Below are 24,666 nucleotides of genomic sequence, written 5' to 3'. Positions count from 1 at the left end.
ACGTTTTGGGGTAACATTTATGTTGAAATGATAGGACTTAACATGATCATAAAATACAATTCAGTAGAACTTTGAATGTCATATTTGTAAAATATGTTAAAGTAGTTGTCTTGAGGATTGGGTACCTCAAAATCGAACGGAGAGAATTCAGATGTCGGCTGCCATTGTTACTGTAGAAGGTTATGTGACAAAAAGACGCCCCCATCCAAACCAGGTTTAAGGCAAAAAACACTGACATCAGATCAGGATGACCTGAACTTGGGGCTCCCTCCCAAATGGAACCCTATTCCCCATATCGTGCACTACTTTAGACCAAGACCCACATAGGGCCCTGGTCAAAAGTAGTGCACTATATAGGGAATAGGGTGCTATTTCGGACGCACATTGGGGAGTTTCCAAGGAGAAGAGCAGCGGTATGTGATGTGACCAGAAAACAACACAAAACACAAATCCCAACCCTAATTTGGTATCAAGCCGTTCATGTGGACAAAGAAAGACAACAAACAAAACAAACAGAAATCCAATCAGTGTGCAAAATGGAGGTTAAAAGAGGAGCAGAAGGGGTGAATACTCCTTTGGGGGATGGCCTGTCTGGGTTTGTTTGTTCGGCAGAGATGGGGCGGGGCATTAGGGGTTCAAAGGTCAAGGGTCACGGGTGAGATGTTGGGGCCCCACTACCTGTGGACGGGCAGGTGCAGGCCGTTGAGGGAGGAGGTGACGGGCGGGTGGAGCTCCAGCTGGGCGAGCAGAGAGAAGTGGTCAGAGGGGATGTGGGGGTGGGGACAGCCGGTGATGTTGTTGTCCGTTAACCACTGAGACTCCAGGGGACCGAGCAAGCCGGCTACAGACATGTGAGTCTTGGAGAAGAAGATGTAGTCGATCACGCCCTGCGGAAGGAGAGAGAGAGAGGAAGAGGGGGAGAAGGTGAGAGGGGGGAAACAGAGAGAATGAAAGAGAGATTGTCTTTACTATTGTTACACGTAAAAAATATGAAACACACAGCCTCACTGCTGGTCAAGGGGTTCCTAGGCTTGTCTAACTGGGCCGAAACATGACCAACTTTGAGCACTCAACTGAAGACAGATCCTACTCCAGAGCAGCCCAGTTTAACCTTGAAGTCATATGTGTTGCTGGTGTATTAAGGTGTAACCTACCTTGAAGTCATACGTATATAGTTGGTGTATTAAGGTGTAACCTACCTTGAAGTCATATGTATATAGTTGGTGTATTAAGGTGTGATGGGTTCTGAATTCTAAACTTGAACTATGAAATATCCTCATGGTACTGAGGGAGAGAGGGGAATGCAGAACGGTTACATTCTGTCAGAACATGTTATTGATAGACATCAGGTATCCTATGGAGAGGAGAAGACCCACAGTCTGGCTTCAGTTGTTGGGTTGTAATTTGAAATACTTGCTAGAGCAGAAGTGAATGGTTATCTGTAGGAGGAATGTCTATGGTGGGGGTCAATTAAGGTTGGATATGAGGGCGTGGGAATGTTACTGCGTAAGGGAAAGGTAAACAACATGGTTGTGGTCACTGATGAGTGTGGATAGCTGTGAATTAGAGAGGAAATGGGGTCTGAGGTCAGGTCAGAGTAAGGCAGAAGGAACAGCTTATTACTCACGTCACTAAACTTCCTGCCTAGCAATAAAGACGTCATGCTTAGAGAAAAGAAGACTTCACCTAAAGTGGGGTATATACAGTTGAAGTTGGAAGTTTACATACACCTTAGCCAAATACATTTAAACTGAGTTTTTCACAATTCCTGACATTTAATCCTAGTAAAAATGTCCTGTCTTAGGTCAGTTAGGATCACCACTTTATTTTAAGAATGTGAAATGTCAGAATAATATTAGAGAGAATGATTTATTTCAGCTTTTATTTATTTCATCACATTCCCAGTGGGTCAGAGGTTTACATACACTCAATTAGTATTTGGTAGCATTGCCTTTAAATTGTTTAACTTGGGTCAAACGCTTCGGGTAGCCTTCCACAAGCTTCCCACAATAAGTTGGGTGAATTTTGGCCCATTCCTCCTGACAGAGCTGCTGTAACTGAGTCAGGTTTGTAGGCCTCCTTGCTCACACACGCTTTTTCAGTTCTGCCCACACATTTTCTATAGGATTGAGGTCAGGGCTTTCTGATGGCCACTCCAATACCTTGACTTTGTTGTCCTTAAGCCATTTTGCCACAACTTTGGAAGTATGCTTGGGGTCATTGTCCATTTGGAAGACCCATTTGCGAACAGGCTTTAACTTCTTGACTGAAGTCTTGAAATGTTGCTTCAATATATCCACATAATTTTCCTCCCTCATGATGCCATCTATTTTGTGAAGTGCACCAGCCCCTCCTGCAGCAAAGCACCCCCACAACATGTTGGCACCCCCGTGCTTTATGGTTGGGATGGTGTTCTTGCAGGCCTCCCCCTTTTTCCTCCAAAAATAACGATGGTCATTATGGCCAAACAGTTCAATTTTTGTTTCATCAGACCAGAGGATATTTCTCCAAAAAGTACGATCTTTGTCCCCATGTGCAGTTGCAAACCATAGTCTGGCTTTTTTATGGCAGTTTTTGAGCAGTGGATTCTTCCTTGCTGAGCATCCTTTCAGGTTATGTTGATATAGGACTTGTTTTACTGTGGATATAGATACTTTTGTACCCGTTTCCTCCAGCATCTTCACAAGGTCCTTTGCTGCTGTTCTGGGATTGATTTGCACTTTCCACACCACAGTACGTTCATCTCTAGGAGACAGAACGAGTCTCCTTCCTGAGCGGTATGAAGGCTGCGTGGTCCCATGGTGTTTATACTTGCGTAATATTGTTTGAACAGATGAATGTGGTACCTTCAGGCGTTTGGAAATTGCTCCCAAGGATGAACCAGAACAATTTTTTTTCTGAGGTCTTGTCCGATTTCTTTTGATTTTCCCATGATGTCAGGCAAAGAGGCACTGAGTTTGAAGGTAGGCCTTGAAATACTTCCACAGGTACACCTCCAATAGACTCATATTATGTAAATTAGCCTATCAGAAGATTCTAAAGCCATGACATCATTTTCTGGAATTTTCCAAGCTGTTTAAAGGCACGTTCAACTCAGTGTATGTAAACTTCTGACCCACTGGAATTGTGATACAGTGAATTATAAGTGAAATAATCTGTCTGTAAACAATTGTTGGAAAAATGACTTGTGTCATGCACCAAGTAGATGTCCTAACCAACTTGCCAAAACTATAGTTTGTTAACAAGAAATTTGTGGAGTGGTTGAAAAACGAGCTTTAATGACTCCAACCTAAGTGTATGTAAACATCCGACTTCAACTGTATACACACACTTGTGCTGATGGGAATATGTCTGTCAGTTCACCTGTTTGACCCATTGGGTGAATAAACTTTGTTGGAAGCTTTTCCTAGTAGTCCAATCGATTTTACTCGGTTCATTTAGTACCTAACAGGTGTAACCTACCTTGAAGTCGTAGGTGTAGTTGGTGTAAGACATGAGGCTGCCCTGGTAGGCGCTCTTCAGCTGGAAGCTGTGTGTGATGCTGCCGTCAGAAGGGCCGTTCTTCCCCTGGCAGCTGAAGTTGCTGAGCGCTTCGTTGTAGCGTAGCTCTCTGAAGTCCTTATGGTTCTCTGCTACGCCGCCGTTACTCAGGTACTCCACTACACCTGGTGGGAGGGGGGACATTAAAACAGTTAATATGGTGTAGGTAGGGAGGGACATTAAAACAGTTAATATGGTGTAGGTAGGGGGGACATTAAAACAGTTAATATGGTGTAGGTAGGGGGGACATTAAAACAGTTAATATGGTGTAGGTAGGGGGGGACATTAAAACAGTTAATATGGTGTAGGTAGGGGGGACATTAAAACAGTTAATATGGTGTAGGTAGGGGGGGACATTAAAACAGTTAATATGGTGTAGGTAGGGGGGACATTAAAACAGTTAATATGGTGTAGGTAGGGGGGGACATTAAAACAGTTAATATGGTGTAGGTAGGGGGGACATTAAAACAGTTAATATGGTGTAGGTAGGGAGGGACATTAAAACAGTTAATATGGTGTAGGTAGGGGGGACATTAAAACAGTTAATATGGTGTAGGTAGGGGGGGACATTAAAACAGTTAATATGGTGTAGGTAGGGGGGACATTAAAACAGTTAATATGGTGTAGGTAGGGGGGGACATTAAAACAGTTAATATGGTGTAGGTAGGGGGGGACATTAAAACAGTTAATATGGTGTAGGTAGGGGGGGACATTAAAACAGTTAATATGGTGTAGGTAGGAGGGGACATTAAAACAGTTAATATGGTGTAGGTAGGGGGGGGACATTAAAACAGTTAATATGGTGTAGGTAGGGGGGACATTAAAACAGTTAATATGGTGTAGGTAGGTGGGGGGGGGACATTGAAACAGTTAATATGGTGTAGGTGGGGGGGACATTAAAACAGTTAATATGGTGTAGGTAGGGGGGGACATTAAAACAGTTAATATGGTGTAGGTAGGGAGGGGACATTAAAACAGTTAATATGGTGTAGGTAGGGGAGGACATTAAAACAGTTAATATGGTGTAGGTAGGGGGGGGACATTAAAACAGTTAATATGGTGTAGGTAGGGGGGGACATTAAAACAGTTAATATGGTGTAGGTAGGGGGGGGGCATTAAAAGGGACATTAAAACAGTTAATATGGTGTAGGTAAGGGGGGGGGGGCATTAAAAGGGACATTAAAACAGTTAATATGGTGTAGGTAGGGGGGACATTAAAACAGTTAATATGGTGTAGGTAGGGGGGGACATTAAAACAGTTAATATGGTGTAGGTAGGGGGGGACATTAAAACAGTTAATATGGTGTAGGTAGGGGGGGCATTAAAACAGTTAATATGGTGTAGGTAGGGGGGGGGGGCATTAAAACAGTTAATATGGTGTAGGTAGGGGGGGACATTAAAACAGTTAATATGGTGTAGGTAGGGGGGACATTAAAACAGTTAATATGGTGTAGGTAGGGGGGGACATTAAAACAGTTAATATGGTGTAGGTAGGGGGGACATTAAAACAGTTAATATGGTGTAGGTAGGGGGGGCATTAAAACAGTTAATATGGTGTAGGTAGGGGGGGACATTAAAACAGTTAATATGGTGTAGGTAGGGGGGACATTAAAACAGTTAATATGGTGTAGGTAGGGGGGGCATTAAAACAGTTAATATGGTGTAGGTAGGGGGGGACATTAAAACAGTTAATATGGTGTAGGTAGGGGGGACATTAAAACAGTTAATATGGTGTAGGTAGGGGGGGCATTAAAACAGTTAATATGGTGTAGGTAGGGGGGGGGGGCATTAAAAGGGACATTAAAACAGTTAATATGGTGTAGGTGGGGGGGACATTAAAACAGTTAATATGGTGTAGGTAGGGGGGGGGGGCATTGAAACAGTTAATATGGTGTGGGTAGGGGGGGACATTAAAACAGTTAATATGGTGTAGGTAGGGGGGGGGGGCCATTGAAACAGTTAATATGGTGTGGGTAGGGGGGGACATTAAAACAGTTAATATGGTGTAGGTAGGGGCGGGGGACATTAAAACAGTTCATATGGTGTAGGTAGGGGAGGGGCATTAAAAGGGACATTAAAACAGTTAATATGGTGTAGGTAGGGGGGGACATTAAAACAGTTAATATGGTGTAGGTAGGGGGGGACATTAAAACAGTTAATATGGTGTAGGTAGGGAGGGGACATTAAAACAGTTAATATGGTGTAGGTAGGGGGGGACATTAAAACAGTTAATATGGTGAAGGTAGGGGGGGACATTAAAACAGTACACCACCATTACTCAGGTACTCCACTACACCTGGTGGGAAGGGGGGACATGGAAACAGTTAATATGGTGAAGGTAGGGGGGGACATTAAAACAGTTAATATGGTGTAGGTAGGGGGGGACATTAAAACAGTTAATATGGTGTAGGTAGGGGGGGACATTAAAACAGTTAATATGGTGTAGGTAGGGAGGGGACATTAAAACAGTTAATATGGTGTAGGTAGGGGGGGACATTAAAACAGTACACCACCATTACTCAGGTACTCCACTACACCTGGTGGGAAGGGGGGACATGGAAACAGTTAATACTGGATGGGGAACGAAGGGCCATTGAAATAGTTAACCTCTGTTTTCTAGTGTATTAGAGTACCTGAATAACAGATCATATGGAACACAGATTTGCTTCAGTGTAAAGGGTAAGTTCTGAGCCAGGTCAAAGGTCAGATCCTTACCAGAGTCTGGCAGGGAGTTGAGGTCAGCACAGAGGACGATAGGGATGGAGGCGGGGTCGGAGGTCGGGGAGCCTGTTGCCACGGAGCTCAGCGCCCTCTCTGTGATGCTCTTCAGCTCAGACAGGAACATCATGGTCTGGATCAGCTTGACGTCACAGAACTCCGGGTCCCAGTGCATGTGGGCGTTAGCCACCAGAAGGAACTGTGTCTCCTGCAGAGGCTTCATGCCTGACAAACAGAAGACAAATACTTTATTGTTCCATTTTCCTTTCAGTCCACAGAACAGTGGTAAGAGTTAGTTAACCACACCATGATCAAATAGGTTATATCAAGAACTTTTCAAGTATTTAACGGTATTTTCAGGTGACCTTGAAACTTAAAAGTAGTGGACTTGTTTGCATTGTACCAGGCCAAACTAAATCAAACTAAAAAGTTGTATCATGTAAACGTTTAGGACTTTGGAGGAGCAGAGACTGCCATCTACTGGTAGAGTTAGGTACTGGTAAAAACCATACACACATCTAAGGGAAAAACAAATGATGGTGATCTCTAGGACAGGGAGAGAATACCGTTGAAGTTTCATTTTAGATTTTCATCATTTAGCAGATGCTGTTAAGAGCAAATTTCTCAAAGCAAGAATTTTGCTCAGACTGTCTGGAAGTGGTCTGATTGTGGAGGTGAAAACTAGCTTTTATTCGCACAGAGGTTTGGAACTCTCTTTCTTATTGGTCTATGAACTAATTGACCACCTGGTGATGTCACCAGGCAAGCCAAAACTCCATCCCACCAAAACAGGAGGGAATTTCAGCCGGTCTTCTCAAACAGCTCTTACTCTAAAAGGTTATTATATTTTTGATTGATTGGGTGATTGATGACTGACTGACTGATTAACAGGTTCCTCACCACCAGAGAACATGTCCTTGTTGACCTCCAGCAGGACAGCGACCCCGATGTTGTCCTTGGTCATGACCCTGTTCAACATGACCTCTGAACCCTCAGAGTTTGCCATGGCAACCTGGTTGAATTCCACCGTGTGTTTCTGCACCAGAGTAAATCTGAAACATAACCAGACATGGGTTCAAATACTATTTAAATTATTTTAAATACTTTGAGCATTTGATTTAAGCCCGCCTGGAGTAAATTGATTTACCCTGCCTGGAGTGGATTGATTTACCCTGCCTGGAGTGGATTGATTTACCCTGCCTGGAGTGAATTGATTTACCCTGCCTGGAGTGAATTGATTTACCCTGCCTGGAGTGAATTGATTTACCCTGCCTGGAGTGGATTGATTTACCCTGCCTGGAGTGGATTGATTTACCCTGCCTGGAGTGGATTGATTTACCCTGCCTGGAGTGGATTGATTTACCCTGCCTGGAGTGAATTGATTTACCCTGCCTGGAGTGAATTGATTTACCCTGCCTGGAGTGAATTGATTTACCCTGCCTGGAGTGAATTGATTTACCCTGCCTGGAGTGAATTGATTTACCCTGCCTGGAGTGAATTGATTTACCCTGCCTGGAGTGAATTGATTTACCCTGCCTGGAGTGAATTGATTTACCCTGCCTGGAGTGAATTGATTTACCCTGCCTGGAGTGAATTGATTTACCTTGCCTGGAGTGAATTGTGGGCGGGGTTTGCACTTTTTTATAGGTTCCCATTGCAAGAGGCAAGTTCAATCAAGCACAGGTAAATTATTAGGAATTATTCACTTTTAGGCTGGGTATCTGTAAAGCACTTTGCTGTAAAGCACTGCTAACGTAAAAAAAAAAAGTATATAAAATAAATGTAATTGATTAAATTTACTCACTTCTCAGTCTTGAAGAACACAGCACATCCGTCCACGTGCTTCCTCTCCTGTTCCGAGACCAGTTTGGCACGAGACTTTGGGCAGAAGTACCCGTCGTACCCATGGTCTTTTAGAGTCTCCAGGAAGAGGGCGTAGTACTGCTCCGTCTCCACCTCCTGAGGACACACGACCAAGACGACCGTCATGTTAGAATAGTTTTAGTGGATGTTTACTTTGCTCCGGTGTAAAAGGCCTGGGTCTGAATGGGTTCTACTGAACACATCCAACACACTGGCTAAAATGACCTCTTGATGTGTGGAGGCTTGCTGGTTTTATTGTATACCGATTAACTGGTATAATCCAATCAGATACTCTTCCTGGGGTCCACAAACATGTCATCACACACCCCCACCTGTAGACTGACGGCGTCAGCCCCCACCTGTAGACTGACGACGTCAGCCCCCACCTGTAGACTGACGACGTCAGCCCCCACCTGTAGACTGACGGCGTCAGACCCCACCTGTAGACTGACGACGTCAGCCCCCACCTGTAGACTGACGACGTCAGCCCCCACCTGTAGACTGACGACGTCAGACCCTACCTGTAGACTGATGATGTCAGCGTCACAGTGTGTGATCTCCTCCATGATGCCCTTCTTCCTGTACTCCCAGTTGAGGGCCCAGGAGGGGCAGTAGCCGTACAGCTGACGGGTGGCGTACTTGTCACACAGCACGTTGTAACACATCACTGTGAACATGGCTGGGAGAGGGAGGCAGGGGGAATATTCAATACACCATCAACAACTCAATGACATACACTACCAGTCAAAAGGTTGGACACACCTACTATTTCAAGGGTTTTTCTTTATTTTACTATTTTCTACATTGTAGAATAATAGTGAAGACATCAAAACTAAAAATAACACATACGGGAATCATGTAGTAACCAAAGAAAGTTTTAAACAAATCAAAATATATTTTACATTTTAGACACTTTAAAGTAGCCACCCTTTGCCTTGATGACAGCTTTGGTTATCATTCTCTCAACTAGCGTCACCTGAAATGCTTTTCCAACAGTCTTGAAGGAGTTCCCACATATGATGAGCACTTGTTGGCTGCTTTTCCTTCACTCCGCGGTCCAACTCATACCAAAACATCTAATTTGGGTTGAGGTCAGGTGATTGTGGAGGCCAGGTCATCTGATGCAGCACTCCATCACTCTCCTCCTTGATAAAATAGCCCTTACACAGCCTGGAGGTGTGTTTTGGGTCATTGTCCTGTTGAAAAACAAATGATAGTCCCACTAAGCGCAAACCAGATGGGATGGCGTATCGCTGCAGAATGTTGTGGTAGCCATACGGGTAAAGTGTGCCTTGAATTCTAAATAAATCACTGACAGTGTCACCAGCAAAGCACCCCCACACCATCACACCTCCTCCTCCATGCTTCATGGTGGGAACCACACATGCAGAGATAATCCGTTCACCTACTCCGCGTCTCACAAAGACACGGTGGTTGGAACCAAATCTCAAATTTGGACTCATAAGACCAAAGGACAGATTTCCACCGGTCTAATGTCCATTGCCCGTGTTTCTTGGCCAAAGCAAGTGGTTCCTTTACAGCAATTCGACCATGAAGGCCTGATTCACACAGTCAGTCTCCTCTGAACAGTTGATGTTGAGATGTCTGTTACTTGAACTCTGAAGCATTTATTTGGGCTGCAATTTCTGAGGCTGGTAACTCTAATGAACTTATCCTTTGCAGCAGAGGTAACTCTGGGTCTTCTTTTCCTGTGGCGGTCCTCATGAGAGCCAGTTTCATCATAGCACTTGATGGTTTAAGCGACTGCACTTGAAGAAACGTTCAAAGTTCTTGAAATGTTCCGTATTGACTGACCTTCGTGTCTTAAAGTAATGATGGGCAGTCATTTCTCTTTGCTTATTTGTGCTGTTCTTGCCATAATATGGACTTGGCATTTTACCAGATAGGGCCATTTTCTGTATACCACCCCTACCTTGTCACAACACAACTGATTGGCTCAAACGCATTAAGGAAAGAAATTCCACAAATTAACTTAACAAGTCACACATTTACATTTACATTTAAGTCATTTAGCAGATGCTCTTATCCAGAGCGACTTACAAATTGGAATCACACCTGTTAATCAAAATGCATTCCAGGTGACTACCTCATGAAGCTGGTTAAGAGAATGCCAAGAGTGTGCAAAGGTGTCATCAAGGCAAAGGGTGGCTACTTTGAAGAATCTCAAATATAAAATGTATTTTGATTTGTTTAACACTTTTTTTGGTTACTACATGATTCCATATGTGTTATTTCATAGTTTTGATATCTTCACTATTATTCTACAATGTAGAAAATAGAAAAAAAATAAAGAAAAACATTGGAATGAGTAGGTGTGTCCTAACTTTTGACTGGTACTATATGTAGTAGTGCTATTTAGACTACTACTGCTGCTACTAGTACTATTACTAATAATACTTCTACTACTACTAATAATAATAATCAATATAATACTATTACTGCTCCTACTACAAATAATACTTCTAATACTACTACTATTAGTAATAAGAATTCTAATACTACTGCTACTACTTCTACTGCTGCTACTAATAATAATAATACTTCCACTGCTGCTACTAATAAAGTTACTACAGTACCTGTAGCTACCACTGGGAGTTATCCCAAAGTACCTGTAGCTACCACTGGGAGTTATCCCAAAGTACCTTGTAACTACCACTGGGAGTTATCCCAAAGTACCTTGTAGCTACCACTGGGAGTTATCCCAAAGTACCTGTAGGGGTCATTGGGTCTCGCTCCTTCAAGGTGATCCAAGGTCTCTGGGGAAGCTGTTCTGGGTGCACTAAACAAAGAAAGGACCATAATAAAATAAAATAAATTAACTAATTGATTAATTAGAAAGGGAAACAGGCCTTTAATGATATTTGGTTCAGGAGAAGAAAATATGACATTTCAAGTGCTCAGGTCAGGTTTAGACTCAATATGTATCTTGTTTTGTTGTAACGTGAATCGGTTGACTCATTTACCTGCTAGATTGTCAAGCATGTATAGTTTAACCATTTACCTGCTAGATTGTCAAGCATGTAGTTCAAGAGCTTTCTGGTTCCGTCTGATTCCTGGTACAGGTTGAGGATGTCTTGGGACAAAGGGTTACCTGCACAGAGAAACAATAAGCCTTTATAATAATAATCTAACACTGTGGTTACCTGCACACTTAACTGTTTGTGTCTATAAATGTTTAATTAATAACTAATTAAGCCATTATAAACCCTTTATAGGACTATAAAAGGTAACCTTAAAGTAAAGCGTTTACCAAACTAAGACATACCTTTTAGCCCCAGGGTTTGTAACTGGAACAGCCGCCCGAGTTCGTAAGGTAGAACTCGCAAAAGATTGTTGTTTAAAAGCAACTCCCTAGGGGGGGAAAAAGTGATAGGGAACACAGCGGGGAAGAAAGAAAGTCTGTAGAAAGCGGAAAACCTCCACCATCCTGGTGGTGTCTTACGCCACGTTGCAAATGCTTCTATAAACAGAAACTTACAGTACAGTGAGTGTCATACATTTTCAGTAAGTGTTTGTGATCCCAACCGGAACTGAACCCACATCCTTAAGAGTTGCCAGCACCACTTCCAAGAATACACAACCACACAGAAGCTCTTACCTGAGAGACACCATGTTTCCGAGTTCGGCGGGCAAGCTGCGGAGCTTGTTGGACGACAGGTTCAGGTAGGCCAGGTGTGGCAGCTTGGCGATGTCGGGCGGGATGCGACTCAGGTTGTTGTCGTTGATGTGTAGAGCCGTCAGGTGGGTGAGGGTCCACAGAGAACTGCTCAGACTTCTGACCCGACCTGGAGAGACGGGTGAAATGGATGTACCACTTGTTAGCGCTAAATGCTACAGATAAGGCTTCCAATATTGCATTCTTCACAGTAGGGATGGGTATTAGATCTATGACTGTTCGAGTCCTCGTATAATTTTTAAAAAAGTACTTGAGTACTTTTTTAACAAGGGCTGTACTGGAAAAAATATGTGCTCATTTAACTATATGCCAACAGTGAGCAACAATGCCTAATTTATCAAAACAGATATCGAATTCTAATTGCTAAATTGCCTCATATACAGTGCCTTCGGAAAGCATTCAGACCCCCTTCCATATTACAGCTTTAATCTAAAATGGATTAAATAGTTTCCGCCCCCCCTCATCAATGTACACACAATAACAAAGCGAAAACAGGTTTTATTTATTTATTAAAAACAAAAAAACGTATTTACATAAGTATTCAGACCCTTTGCTATGAGACTCGAAATTGAGCCCAGGTGCATTATGTTTGCATTGATCATCCATGGGATGTGTCTACAACTTGAATGGTGTCCACCTGTGGTAAATAAATTATATTGATTGGACATGATTTGGAAAGGCACACACCTGTCTATACAAGGTCCCACAGTTGGCAGTGCATGTCAGCACAAAAACCAAGCCATGATATCGAAAGAATTGTCTGTAGAGCTCCGAGACAGGGTTGTGTCGAAGCACAGATCTGGGGAAGGGAACTGTTTGGCCATAATGACCATCGTTATGTTTGGAGGAGAAAGGGGGATGCTTGCAAGCTGAAGAACACCATCCCAACCGTGAAGCACGGGGTGGCAGCATCATGTTGTGGGGGTGCTTTGCTGCAGGAGAGACTGGTGCAATTCACAAAATAGATGGCATCATGAAGAAGGAAAATTATGTGGATATATTGAAGCAACATCTCAAGACATCAGTCAGGAAGTTAAAGCTTGGTCACACATGGGTCTTCCAAATGGACAATAACCCCAAGCATACTTCCAAAGTTGTGGCAAAATGGCTAAAGGACATCAAGGTCAAGGTATTGGATTGGCCATCACAAAGCCCTGACCTCAATTCTACAGAAAATGTACTGGCAGAACTGAAAAAGCATGTGCGAGCAAGGAGGCCTACACCAGTTACACCAGCTCTGACTCAGTTACACCAGCTCTGTCAGGAGGAATGGGCCAAAATTCACCCAACTTATAGTGTGAAGCTTGTGGAAGGCTACCCGGAACTTTTGACCCAAGTTAAACAATTTAAAGGCAATGCTACCAAATACTAATTGTGTATGTAAACTTCTGACCCACTGGGAATGTGATGAAAGAAATAAAAGCTGAAATAAATAATTCTCTACTATTATTCTGACATTTCACATTCTTAAAATAAAGTGGTGATCCTAACTGACCTAAGACAGGGAATTTTTGAAAAACTGAGTTTAAATGTATTTGGCCAACTTCAAATGTATATTCTGGGTAGCCTCTGAGAATAACATTGATGCTTACTTGGACACGGTGACTGAGTTCATCAGGAAGTGTATAGGGGATGTTGTTCCTACGGTGACTATTAAAACCTACCCAAACCAGAAACTGTGGATAGATGGCAGAGTCGTGCAAAACTGAAAGCACAAACCACCACGTTTAAACACGGCAAGGTGACTGGGAATATGATTGAATACAAACAGTGTGGTTATTCCCTCCGTAAGACAATCAAACAGGAAAAAAGTCAGTACAGAGACAAAGTGGAGTCGCAATTCAACGGATCAGACACGAGAAATGTATGTGGCAGGGTCTACCTGCAATCACAGATTACAGAGGGAAAACTAGCCACGTCGCGGACATCCATGTCTTGCTTTCAAACAAGCTAAACACCTTCTTCGCCCTCTTTGAGGATAACACAGGGCCACCGACGCAGCCCGCTCCCAAGGACTGTGGGCTCTCCTTCTCCGTGACCGACGTGACTAAGACATTTAAGCGTGTTAACCCTTGCAAGGCTGCCGGCCCAGACGGCATCCCTAGCCGCGTCCTCAGAGCATGCGCAGACCAGCTGGCTGGAGTGTTTACGAACATATTCAATCTCTCCCTATCCCAGTCCGCTGTACCCACTTGCTTCAAGATGTCCACCATTGTTCCTGTACCCAAGAAAGCAAAGGTAACTGAAATAAATGTCTATCGCCTCCTGGAACTCACTTCTGTCATCATGAAGTGCGTTGAGAGGTTAGTTAAGGATCATATCACCTCTATCTTACCTGATACTCTAGACCCACTTCAATTTTCTTACTACCCCAATAGATCCACAAACGATGCAATCGCCATCGCACTGCCCTATCCCATCTGGACAAGAGGAATACCTATGTAAGAATGCTGTTCATTGACTATAGCTCAGCCTTCAACACCATAGTACCCTCAAAGCTCATCATTAAGCTCTGGGTCCTAGGTCTGAACCACACCTTGTGCGACTGGGCAACCTGTGTACAAGTGTCACATGATCTGTCACATGATCTCAGTATATATACACCTGTTCTGAAAGGCCCCAGCGTCTGCAACACCACTAAGCAAGGGCCACGACCAAGCAAGTGGCACCATGAAGATCAAGGAGCTCTCCAAACAGGTTAGGGACAAAGTTGTGGAGAAGTACAGATCATGGTTGGGTTCTAAAAAAATATCCAAAAATTTGAACATCCCACAGAGCACCATTAAATCCATTAAAAAAATGTAAAGAATATGGCACCACGACAAACCTGGCAAGAGAGGGCCGCCCACCAAAACTCACGGACCAGGCAAGAAGGGCATTAAATTAGAGGCAACAAAGTGACCAAAGATAACCCTGAAGGAGCTGCAAAGCTCCACAGTGGAGATTGGAGTACCTGTCCATAAGACCACTTTAAGCCGTACACTCCACAGAGCTGAGTTTTACGGAAGAGTGGCAAGAAAAAAAAGCCATTGCTTAAAGACCAAAATAAGCAAACACATTTGAAGTTCGCCAAAAGGCATGTGGGAGACTCCCCAAAGATATGGAAGAAGGTACTCTGGTCAGATGAGACCAACATTTTGCTTTTTTGGCCATCAAGGAAAACGCTATGTCTGGCCAAACCCAACACCTCTCATCAACCCGAGAACACCAGCCCCGTGGGGATGTTTTTCCATCGGCAGGGACTGGGAAACTGGTCAGAATTGAAGGAATGATGGATGGCGCTAAATACAAGGAAATTCTTGTTTTAGTCTTTCAGAGATTTGAGACTGGGATGGAGGTTCACCTTCCAGCAGCACAATGACCCTAAGCATACTGCTAAAGCAACACTCGAGTGGTTTAAGGGGAAACATTTAAATGTCTTGGAATGGCCTAGTCAAAGCCCAGACCTCAGTCCAATTGAGAATATGTGGTATGACTTAAAGATTGCTGTACACCAGCGGAATCCATCCAACTTGAAGGAGCTGGAGCAGTTATGCCTTGAAGAATGGGCAAAAATCCCAGTGGCTAGATGTGACAAGCTTATTGAGACATACCCCAAGAGACTTGCAGCTGTAATTGCTGCAAAAGGTGGCTCTACAAAGTATTGACTTTGGGGGGTAAATAGTTATGCACACAAGTTCTCCGTTTTTTTGTTTTATTTCTTGTTTGTTTCACAATAAAAATGATTTTGCATCTTCAAAGTGGTAGGCATGTTGTGTAAATCAAATGATACAAACCCCCCCAAAATCTATTTTAATTCCAGGTTGTAAGGCAACAAAATAGGAAAAATGCCAAGGGGGTGAATACTTCTGCAAGCCACTGTATGTGTAGAAGGAGCGGTCAGAACACAATTAAGTGAGTGAGACACACACAGAGGGGAAAGAGAATTTAGGGAGCAGAACCAAAGATTTGTTATAACAACTGTGTGATGCTTGGCTTTGTTTATTTTGTCCCGCAAAGGCACACGTACAAACGGAACACTAGAGTCAAAGCAAATGAATGTTGTCTTCAAGACAACATTTCGACCAAATTGTTTACATTACCTCTGATTAAAGATGGAGTTTTGAATAACCTGATATCTCCAGCTAACTAACTGACCTGATATCTCCAGCTAACTGACTGACCGACACGATATCGCTAACAGACTCACTGACTGACCTGATATCTCCAGCTAATTGACTGACTGGCCCGATATCGCTAACAGACTCACCTGATATCTCCAGCTCGGCCCAGTGCGACTTCTTCCCGTTGGCTAACTCCTCAGCTGACATGATGGTGTATAATCGGCGAGGATCCGGGGAATCATATTTTTCCTTTGGCATACCTGTTAATCTAAGGAACACACACACCAACAAGCCAGGTCAAATGCCTAGTAGACACACACCAACAAGCCAGAATATTACACAAGACATGTTGATTCACCAGGGTTTGAATTACACATGGTCTCCTGGGGTGCCTCCTGTCTTTAGGAGGTGTCCAACTTTAATATCTTTAATTGTGGGGGCATCCACATTGATATTTTAGTTATATTGTGCAGATGTCTCACTGAGAAAGCATTCTGGTGTCAGTGACATGGGAAAGGTATTGAAAGCTTGCAGCTACAGAGGAAGTAACAATTAGTAACACAAATACTTAGAATGTCAAAGTTGAAGTGTAGCTAGCAGGGAAGACGTTTGGAGCGGGTTTAGTTGTTACATAATCTGTTTATCTGTCTAAACACAAGTCGGCCACACGTCCTGTACCAGTGATAGTGGCAACAACACCACCACAGTATGAATAGCGATTCAATAGGGTTCGTTCCTTGGCTGGTGACCGGGTAAACACCGGGGCTGTCACCCGAGAATATCTTTTCGAGGTCCATTGACAGCTGCTTACACAGCTAATTTGTGTCTTTGATAATGACACAGTAACTACAACACTTTAGCAACCTAGCTACATTTCATTAACGTTACCTAGCTAATTTGCAATTATTAAACTACCGATGATTGTAACGGCAGTGACAATTGCGTGTTAATTTGTTAACTGACAGTATAGCTAAATGTCAAAAGTAGCAACAGCTATGCAACTACACCGGGCCTGCTTTGCAAGAGAAGTTTACTTGACAGCTGTCAAAACCATTCACTGGCTGTCAAAACCATTCAATGGCATGCATGACACGTTTGTACTTGAGCAACAACAGCACCTAGTTATAAATACATCTTAGTAGTTTTAACAACTTGAACACACAACTGAACGTGTTGTCCCATTACTTTCTAAAGTAAATATACCAAAGGCTGAAGCATGGGTCTTGAGTAATTTGACAGGCGGCCTGAGAGCACACCCTTTCCTGCGCTAGCAAGCTAGCTAGCTCTGGTACTTGGACCTTGGGAAGAGGTGAGGCAAAACGGACGGGAGAAATGCAGAGAGACATTCGGCGATACAAATTGTCACTGCAACTATTAACAATAAAACATGTATTACCTGCATTCGGGGGGTGGTAGAGAATATTTAGTGGCGATATTGTTAAAGACATGCAGACGGAGTTCTTGAACGTTCAGACCCTGAACGTACCGAACTCCGAAGTGGCAGAAGGAGGAACAACAAACATGGCTTCCGCTCGTACCGTCTGCCCCATCAGTGTGCCCCACCGGCAGCAAAGTTGCCTGCGTTGTTTCTAGACGTGACGAATTTAACGTAGGGCAAGTCACCGGTGCATTTTAAACATGACAACCTGCACGATGTTTGAAAAAGGTCAGTTCTACAAACTATTTTATCTTAAATTCAATTGCAGTTCAAGATTTAGAATAAACTGCCCACACGATGATGCATAGCCAATGCATTTATGTTGCATACTGTAGTTCCTAGCAAACGTAGATAACTAGCAGCCTTTGCCAGTGCCACTCATGTAGCTAGCAAGCTAATGTTCTAACTACTGATGCTAGCTAGTAGAATTCAATAACTCAGCCTGGTCTCTTACACTAGAAGTAAGATAGGATACTTAAATTAGTGTGATGTGTTACGTTTGGGATGGTTACATAAGACTGGTGGTTACTTAAGGCAAAAAACAAAAGTCGTGCGTATAACAAGAACGTCTAGCAACCCAAAGGTTGCGAGTTTACATCTCATCACAGACAATTTGAGCTAATTAGCAACTTTTCAACTCCTTTAAAAAATGTGTATTATTTAACTAGGCAAGTCAGTTAAGAACAAATTCTTATTTACAATGAAGGCCAAGCCCTAACCCGGACGACGCTGGGCCAATTGTGCGCTGCCAATTGCCTTAGACCGCTGCGCCACTCAGGAGCCCTTACTTACTACCAGGGTTACATGTCGGATTACAAAAAACATTAACTGTTATCCGTTACATTACCAGCAAAAATATTGTAATTAGATACTTTAAAAAAACTACATGATTTACTTCGAGGATTACTTTTAAAATACGAAAGGACGTTTGCGGATTTTATGTTGTTGACACCTCTTTGTTTTCCCAATGACATTCAAATCAGCATTGAAAAAAGACTAAATTTTAAGTTTGTTCCACCTGAGCGATTCTGACCACCTGGATTCGGTCTTATGTATCAAAGTTTGAAATTGTATATATATTTTTTATTACATTCAATAAAAGTAGAGATACAAAATGGTGTATCATACACATTGGGAAAGTAATTCTACTTTGAAAGTTAATAAACTTGGAACCTCACTTTTGAGAAAATGGCCTATGAATGTTTTGGTACCTACTGGAGAGCTCTCCTTTGTCTACACCCATTCAGCATTGTTCACACCCTCTTAAGCCTTAGCCCCACACATCTCTTTAAGGATTCATGTGATGTCATGTGCTAAACAGTGAGTAGTGTCGTAAAGATTAAGACTAATAGTAGTAGCCTACAATAAGGAAACATTCCAGGTAAACAGAAAGTGTCCAGATAAAAATATTTAATAAATATTAGATGACGCTTATCCACACACACTTGTCTAAATTGATTGGTCATGTGAAAGAAATGCTATAACCCCCAGCCACTTCTAGCTAAGTGGATGGGTCTCTACAGAAGGTGTAAACGGTACAGGCAAATGGTTGTGGAAAATAATATAAAGTATGTACAAGAACAATATCAATAACGATATCCGTGCTAGATGAGGTAGTTGTATGGAAACAATCAGGGGTAAAGTGGCTGAGGAGCAGGATATAAAAATAAAATAAAATTGTAGCAGCAACGTGTGTTAGGAGAAAGTCATTTGATTAGAGGCACTGCAGATAGTGCTGATGACTGGGAACTCGCCCCCAGTGATGAACTGATTCGTCCAAACCACGCATCAACAAAATATTCTATATTCCCAAATCAAAATCAAATACGAATACGACAGGTGTAGCATTTCACTGTAAGGTCTAACTTACAAGCCACTAACCAACTATGCAGTTTGATGAAAAATAAGTGTTAAGTAAAAAAAATAGATACCTTTTTTGGGAAAAAGAGCAGCAGTAAAGGCTATGTACAGGGGGTACTGGTACAGAGTCAATGTTCGGGGGCACCGTTTAGTTGAGGTAATTGAGGTAATATGTGCATGTAGGTAGAGTTAAAGTGACTATGCATAGACAATAAACAGAGAGTAGCAGAAGTGTAAAAGAGGGGGGAGGGGGGCAACGCAAATAGTCTTGGTAGCCATTTGATTAGCTGTTCAGGAGTCTCATGGCTTGAGGGTAGAAGCTGTAAGAAGTCTTGGACCTAGACTTGGCGCTACGGTACCACCTGCCGTGCGGTAGCAGAGAGAACAGTCTATGACTAAGGTGGCTGTAGTCTTTGACAATTTTTAGGGCCTTCCTCTGACACTGCTGGTATAGAGGTCCTGGGTGGCAGGAAGCCTGGCACCAGTGATGTACTGTGCCGTACACACTAGAGGTCGACCGATTTATGATTTTTCAACGCCGATACCGATTATTGGAGGAGCAAAAAAAACAGATACCGATTAATCGGCCAATTTATTTATTTGTAATAATGACAATTACAACAATACTGAATGAACACTTTTATTTTAACTTAATATAATACATCAATAAAATCAATTTAGCCTCCAATAAATAATGAAACCTGTTCAATTTGGTTTAAATAATGCAAAAACAAAGTGTTGGAGAAGAAAGTAAAAGTGCAATATGTGCCATGTAAGAAAGCTAACGTTTAAGTTCCTTGCTCAGAACATGAGAACATATGAAAGCTGGTGGTTCCTTTTAACATGAGTCTTCAATATTCCCAGGTAAGAAGTTTTAGGTTGTAGTTATTATAGGAATTATAGGACTATTTCTCTCTATACCATTTGTATTTCATTAACCTTTGACTATTGGATGTTCTTATAGGCACTTTAGTATTGCCAGTGTAACAGTATAGCTTCCTTCCCTCTCCTCGCTCCTACCTGGGCTCGAACCAGGAACACAACGACAACAGCCACCCTCGAAGCAGCGTTACCCATGCAGTGCAGAGCAAGGGGAATAACTACTCCAAGTCTCAGAGCGAGTAACGTTTGAAATGCTATTAGCGCGCACCCCGCTACCTAGCTAGCCATTTCACATCGGTTACACCAGCCTAATCTCGGGAGTTGATAGGCTTGAAGCACAGCGAAGAGCTTCTGGCAAAACGCAGGAAAGTGCTGTTTGAATGAATGCTTACGAGCCTGCTGCTGCCTACCACCGCTCAGTCAGACTGCTCTATCAAATCATAGACTTAGTTATAACATAATAACACACAGAAATATGAGCCTTAGGTCATTAATATGGTCGAATCCGGAAACTATCATCTCGAAAATAAGACGTTTATTCTTTCAGTGAAATACGGAACCGTTCCGTATTTTATCTAACGGGTGGCATCCCTAAGTCTAAATATTCCTGTTACATTGCACAACCTTCATTGTTATGTCATAATTACGTAAAATTCTGGCAAATTAGGCGGCCCAAACTGTTGCATATACACTGACTCTGCGTGCAATGAACGCAAGAGAAGTGACACAATTTCACCTAGTTAATATTGCCTGCTAACCTGGATTTCTTTTAGCTAAATATGCAGGTTTAAAAATATACACTTCTGTGTATTGATTTTAAGAAAGGCATTGATGTTTATGGTTATGTACACATTGGAGCAACGATACGCACTGCATCGATTATGTGCAACGCAGGACACGCTAGATAAACTAGTAATATCATCAACCATGTGTAGTTAACTAGTGATTATGATTGATTGATTGTTTTTTATAAGATAAGTTTAATGCTAGCTAGCAACTTACCTTGGCTTCTACTGCATTCGCGTAACAGGCAGGCTCCTCATGGAGTGCAATGTAATCAGGTGGTTAGAGCGTTGGACTAGTTAACTGTAAGGTTGCAAGATTGAATCCCCCGAGCTGACAAGGTAAAAATCTGTAGTTCTGCCCCCGAACGAGGCAGTTAACCCACCGTTCCTAGGCCGTCATTGTAAATAAGAATTTGTTCTTAACTGACTTGCCTAGTTAAATAAAGGTGTACATTTTTTTTTTGCCAAATCGGTGTCCAAAAATACCGATTTCCAATTGTTATGAAAACTTGAAATCGGCCCTAATTAATCGGCCATTCCGATTTAATCGGTCGACCTCTAGTTTGGACCATGATAGTTTGTTGGTGATGTGGACACCAAGGAACTTGAAGCTCTCAACCTGCTCCACTACAGCCCGTCGATGACAATGGGGGCATGCTCGGTCCTCCTTTTCCTGTCTTCCACAATCATCTCCTTTGTCTTGATCACGTTGAGGGAGAGGTTGTTGTCCTGGCACCACATGGCCAGGTCTCTGACCTCCTCCCTATAGGCTGTGTCATCGTTGTTGGTGATCAGGCCTACCACTGTTGTCATCGGCAAACTTAATGATGGTGTTGGAATCGTGCCTGGCCGTGCAGTCATGAGTGAACAGGGAGTACAGGAGGGGACTGCGCATGCTCCCCTGAGGGGCCTCTGTGTTGAGGATCAGCGTGGTGGATGTGTTGTTACCTACCCTTACCACCTGGGGGCGGCCTGTCAGGAAGTCCAGGATCCAGTTGCAGAGGGAGGTGTTTAGTCCCAGGGTCCTTAGCTTAGTGATGAGCTTTGAGGGCACTCTGGTGTTGAACGCTGAGCTGTAGTCAATGAATAGCGTTCTCACATAGGTTTTCCTTTTGTCCAGGTGGGAAATGGTAGTGTTGAGTGCAATAGAGATTGCATCATCTGTGGATCTGTTGGGGTGGTATGCAAATTGGAGTGGGTCTAGGGTTTCTGGGACAATGGTGTTGTGAGCCATGACCAGCCTTTCAAAGCACTTCATGGCTACAGATGTTAGTGCTATGGGTCGGTAGTGATTTAGGCAGGTTACCTTAGTGCTCTTGGGCACAGGGACTATGGTGGTCTGCTTGATACATGTTGGTATTAAAGACTCAGTCAGGGACAGGTTGAAAATGTCAGTGAAGACACTTGCCAGTTGCTCAGCGCAATCTCAGGAGTACACGTCCTGGTAATCTGTCTGGTCCTGCGTCCTTGTGAATGTTGACCTGTTTAAAGAACGGAAGTCGGTCAGGAGGAGGCAAGATCAGGTAGGACCTCAAAGTTTCCTGAATGTCCTACTTAAATCAGTACACTCGTAACAACCTAATTATTACACAACTTCTATTTAATCAAATAACCAACACGCAGCAAATAAGCCATTGCATTTTCGATTAACCAAATTCTACGCTCATTGTTGAGCGAAAAAACACCTCCTGCTGGAGAAGACCCATTTTTGTCCCAGTTTATCCCTCTCGCTAGTGATGGGGAAACAGTATCCTGAAGCATTGAGGCTTTCCAGACAATTGCGTCAAATAGGTTAATCACTCGAGGCTTTAGTCAACAGTGTACACTAGTGGCAAATGATCTTTAACTGAAACCAATACCAAACCAATCGGGTGGTTGTTCAACGGAAACAAAGCTTCGGATAAGGTGATACAGGTATCGGCACACTGCCTCGAAGTCAACTGCTTAGCAATTTCGACGCATGCCTCGGAGCTCCGGTATGAAACGTAACGTCACTATCTCTCTGGCTGCGTTTAGACAGGCTAATCTGATGTTTCTTTTCACTAATTGGTCTTTTGACCATTCAGATCAGCCCTGAAAAAGATCTGATGTGATTGGTGAAAAACCCATTAGTGGAAAAAATATCAGAATTAGAATTAGCCTGTTTGAAACGCGGAATCTTGCGTCTATGACTTCTTTTGAATCAGATTCCTGTACGTGTTTTCTTCACCTACTATGCAGGCCTTTAGGATTGATTTTATGTGTACCATGTTTATCTAACTTGCTAAAGTTTTACAGATGGTGTGGTGAAATTGCACCTATACTTCAAACCAATCAAACAGTATTCAAATGAACCGCTGTGAAGTCCTGCTGGAATACTTACTGACTCGCTATGCTTCAATTCTCTTAGTTTTAGCAGGATGCCAAAGACATCTCCTGATGGTTGGTGGTCCAACATACGGGAAGTGTCTCTCAGACTGCACCCAGACATCTCCCTGTTAAGGATCTATGCTGCCGCGAAGTAAGTCATCACACACACTGTGCTGACAAACTGCCTGGGAGCTCCTCAGTGGTGAAACTCCTCCTCCTTCAATCAGTGGTGAACCAGGTGGAACAAATCTTCCAGGCAATCTGGGCGTGCCAGCACCTGGCTCTGCTGTTGTCTTTAGACCGCAGTGAAAGGAGCATTTATAACACCACAAGACCAAGGAAACTTCATCTTTGTGATCAAGGTGACCGTGCAAGTCCAAGCCCTCCACAAAACTGTGAAAGACAGCCGGTAAGTGCCATATTGGCCATGCTTGACTAGACTGACTTAAGCAGTGCACTGCTAATGATACTCTGGAAAACACAGACTCTTAACTCTTAACTTTGATAGGACTTTTGCAGTGGTATTTATAACTTCAAATGTTGTTTGTGGGGTATAAAGGAAAAGTAAGAAGAGCCAAATTCATTGTTGATAGAACTTGTTTGAAATGGTTAAAAGTAATTTAAACTTTGTAGAAATCTTAGTAAACCAAGTTCTTAATTCAGTAACAAAAGTAGAGTCTAAAAAATCTTTGGCTAAAAAATGTAAGATTTGTCTGCTTAAAACTACTGATTAGAAAATAAATGTAATTTTTTACTACTAAAAATATTTTGAATGTATTTGGCTAAAATGCAAATTTAGATAAAAATATACTGATTCTGCTCATTTGATTAAAAATGGTGGGTTTCTATTTTGGGAAACATTTGCTTAAAAGTGGAAACCTTGTATTTTATAATGGCAGAAATGTGTTTATCTGAGGTGAATGTGGATAATTTTGTGTATTTAATTAGGCTGTCAACTCAAATAATAACTTGTATTTGTCATCTCTTTTTTGAGGTTTTTCACCTGTTTACTGCCAACCAAAGAATGGTAAATAAAAGACAAACAACTGATTCCATGGCTGTTTATTGAGTGAAATCCAGTTAAAATCTTCATGTGGAGGGACTGTCCTTTTCAAGTGGGGAATTGCACAAGAAGGAGGTCAAAACTTGACAGTGAAAAACCGTGGCTCAAGACTGGAAAAGGACCAGAAAAGTGACCACACGCGTCCAGAGAGACAAGTAAAGACTGTTCCCGCCTGCTGCTGTGATTGAAATGGCTGATTCATTACTGGTGGAGCAGCTAAAGACCGCAAGGACATCAGCGAAGCGTCAGTTTTCCCGTCTGGCCAATAATGTGCTACGAATGCATACAATGATGTCAGAAGAGGAGCTCAGAGACAATTTTAGGAAGCTCACTGCAGAAGCTGGCAAAGTCCTGGAAGCCAACGATGA

At 42.7% G+C, this 24,666-nt stretch overlaps 1 protein-coding gene across 1 annotated transcript; it reads right to left on the bottom strand.

Annotated features, from left to right (window-relative positions):
* On the bottom strand, positions 1 to 17,468 carry LOC120063432 (CCR4-NOT transcription complex subunit 6-like). The gene is made up of 12 exons (XM_039013802.1): positions 17,318 to 17,468; positions 16,068 to 16,189; positions 11,741 to 11,927; positions 11,408 to 11,493; positions 11,144 to 11,233; positions 10,853 to 10,921; positions 8,643 to 8,800; positions 8,063 to 8,217; positions 7,159 to 7,310; positions 6,256 to 6,483; positions 3,463 to 3,665; positions 1 to 887 (listed from the first exon to the last, which is right to left on the bottom strand). Exons 2-12 carry the CDS (start codon positions 16,177 to 16,179, stop codon positions 675 to 677), a joined length of 1,653 nt encoding a protein of 550 aa, XP_038869730.1. The 5' UTR covers positions 16,180 to 16,189; positions 17,318 to 17,468; the 3' UTR covers positions 1 to 674.
* Between the last annotated feature and the right edge of the window lie 7,198 nt (positions 17,469 to 24,666).

This window comes from Salvelinus namaycush, chromosome 18 (genome assembly GCF_016432855.1).
Source record: "Salvelinus namaycush isolate Seneca chromosome 18, SaNama_1.0, whole genome shotgun sequence".
Lineage (NCBI taxonomy): Eukaryota > Metazoa > Chordata > Actinopteri > Salmoniformes > Salmonidae > Salvelinus > Salvelinus namaycush.
This window is presented reverse-complemented; position numbering and strand designations above follow the sequence as displayed.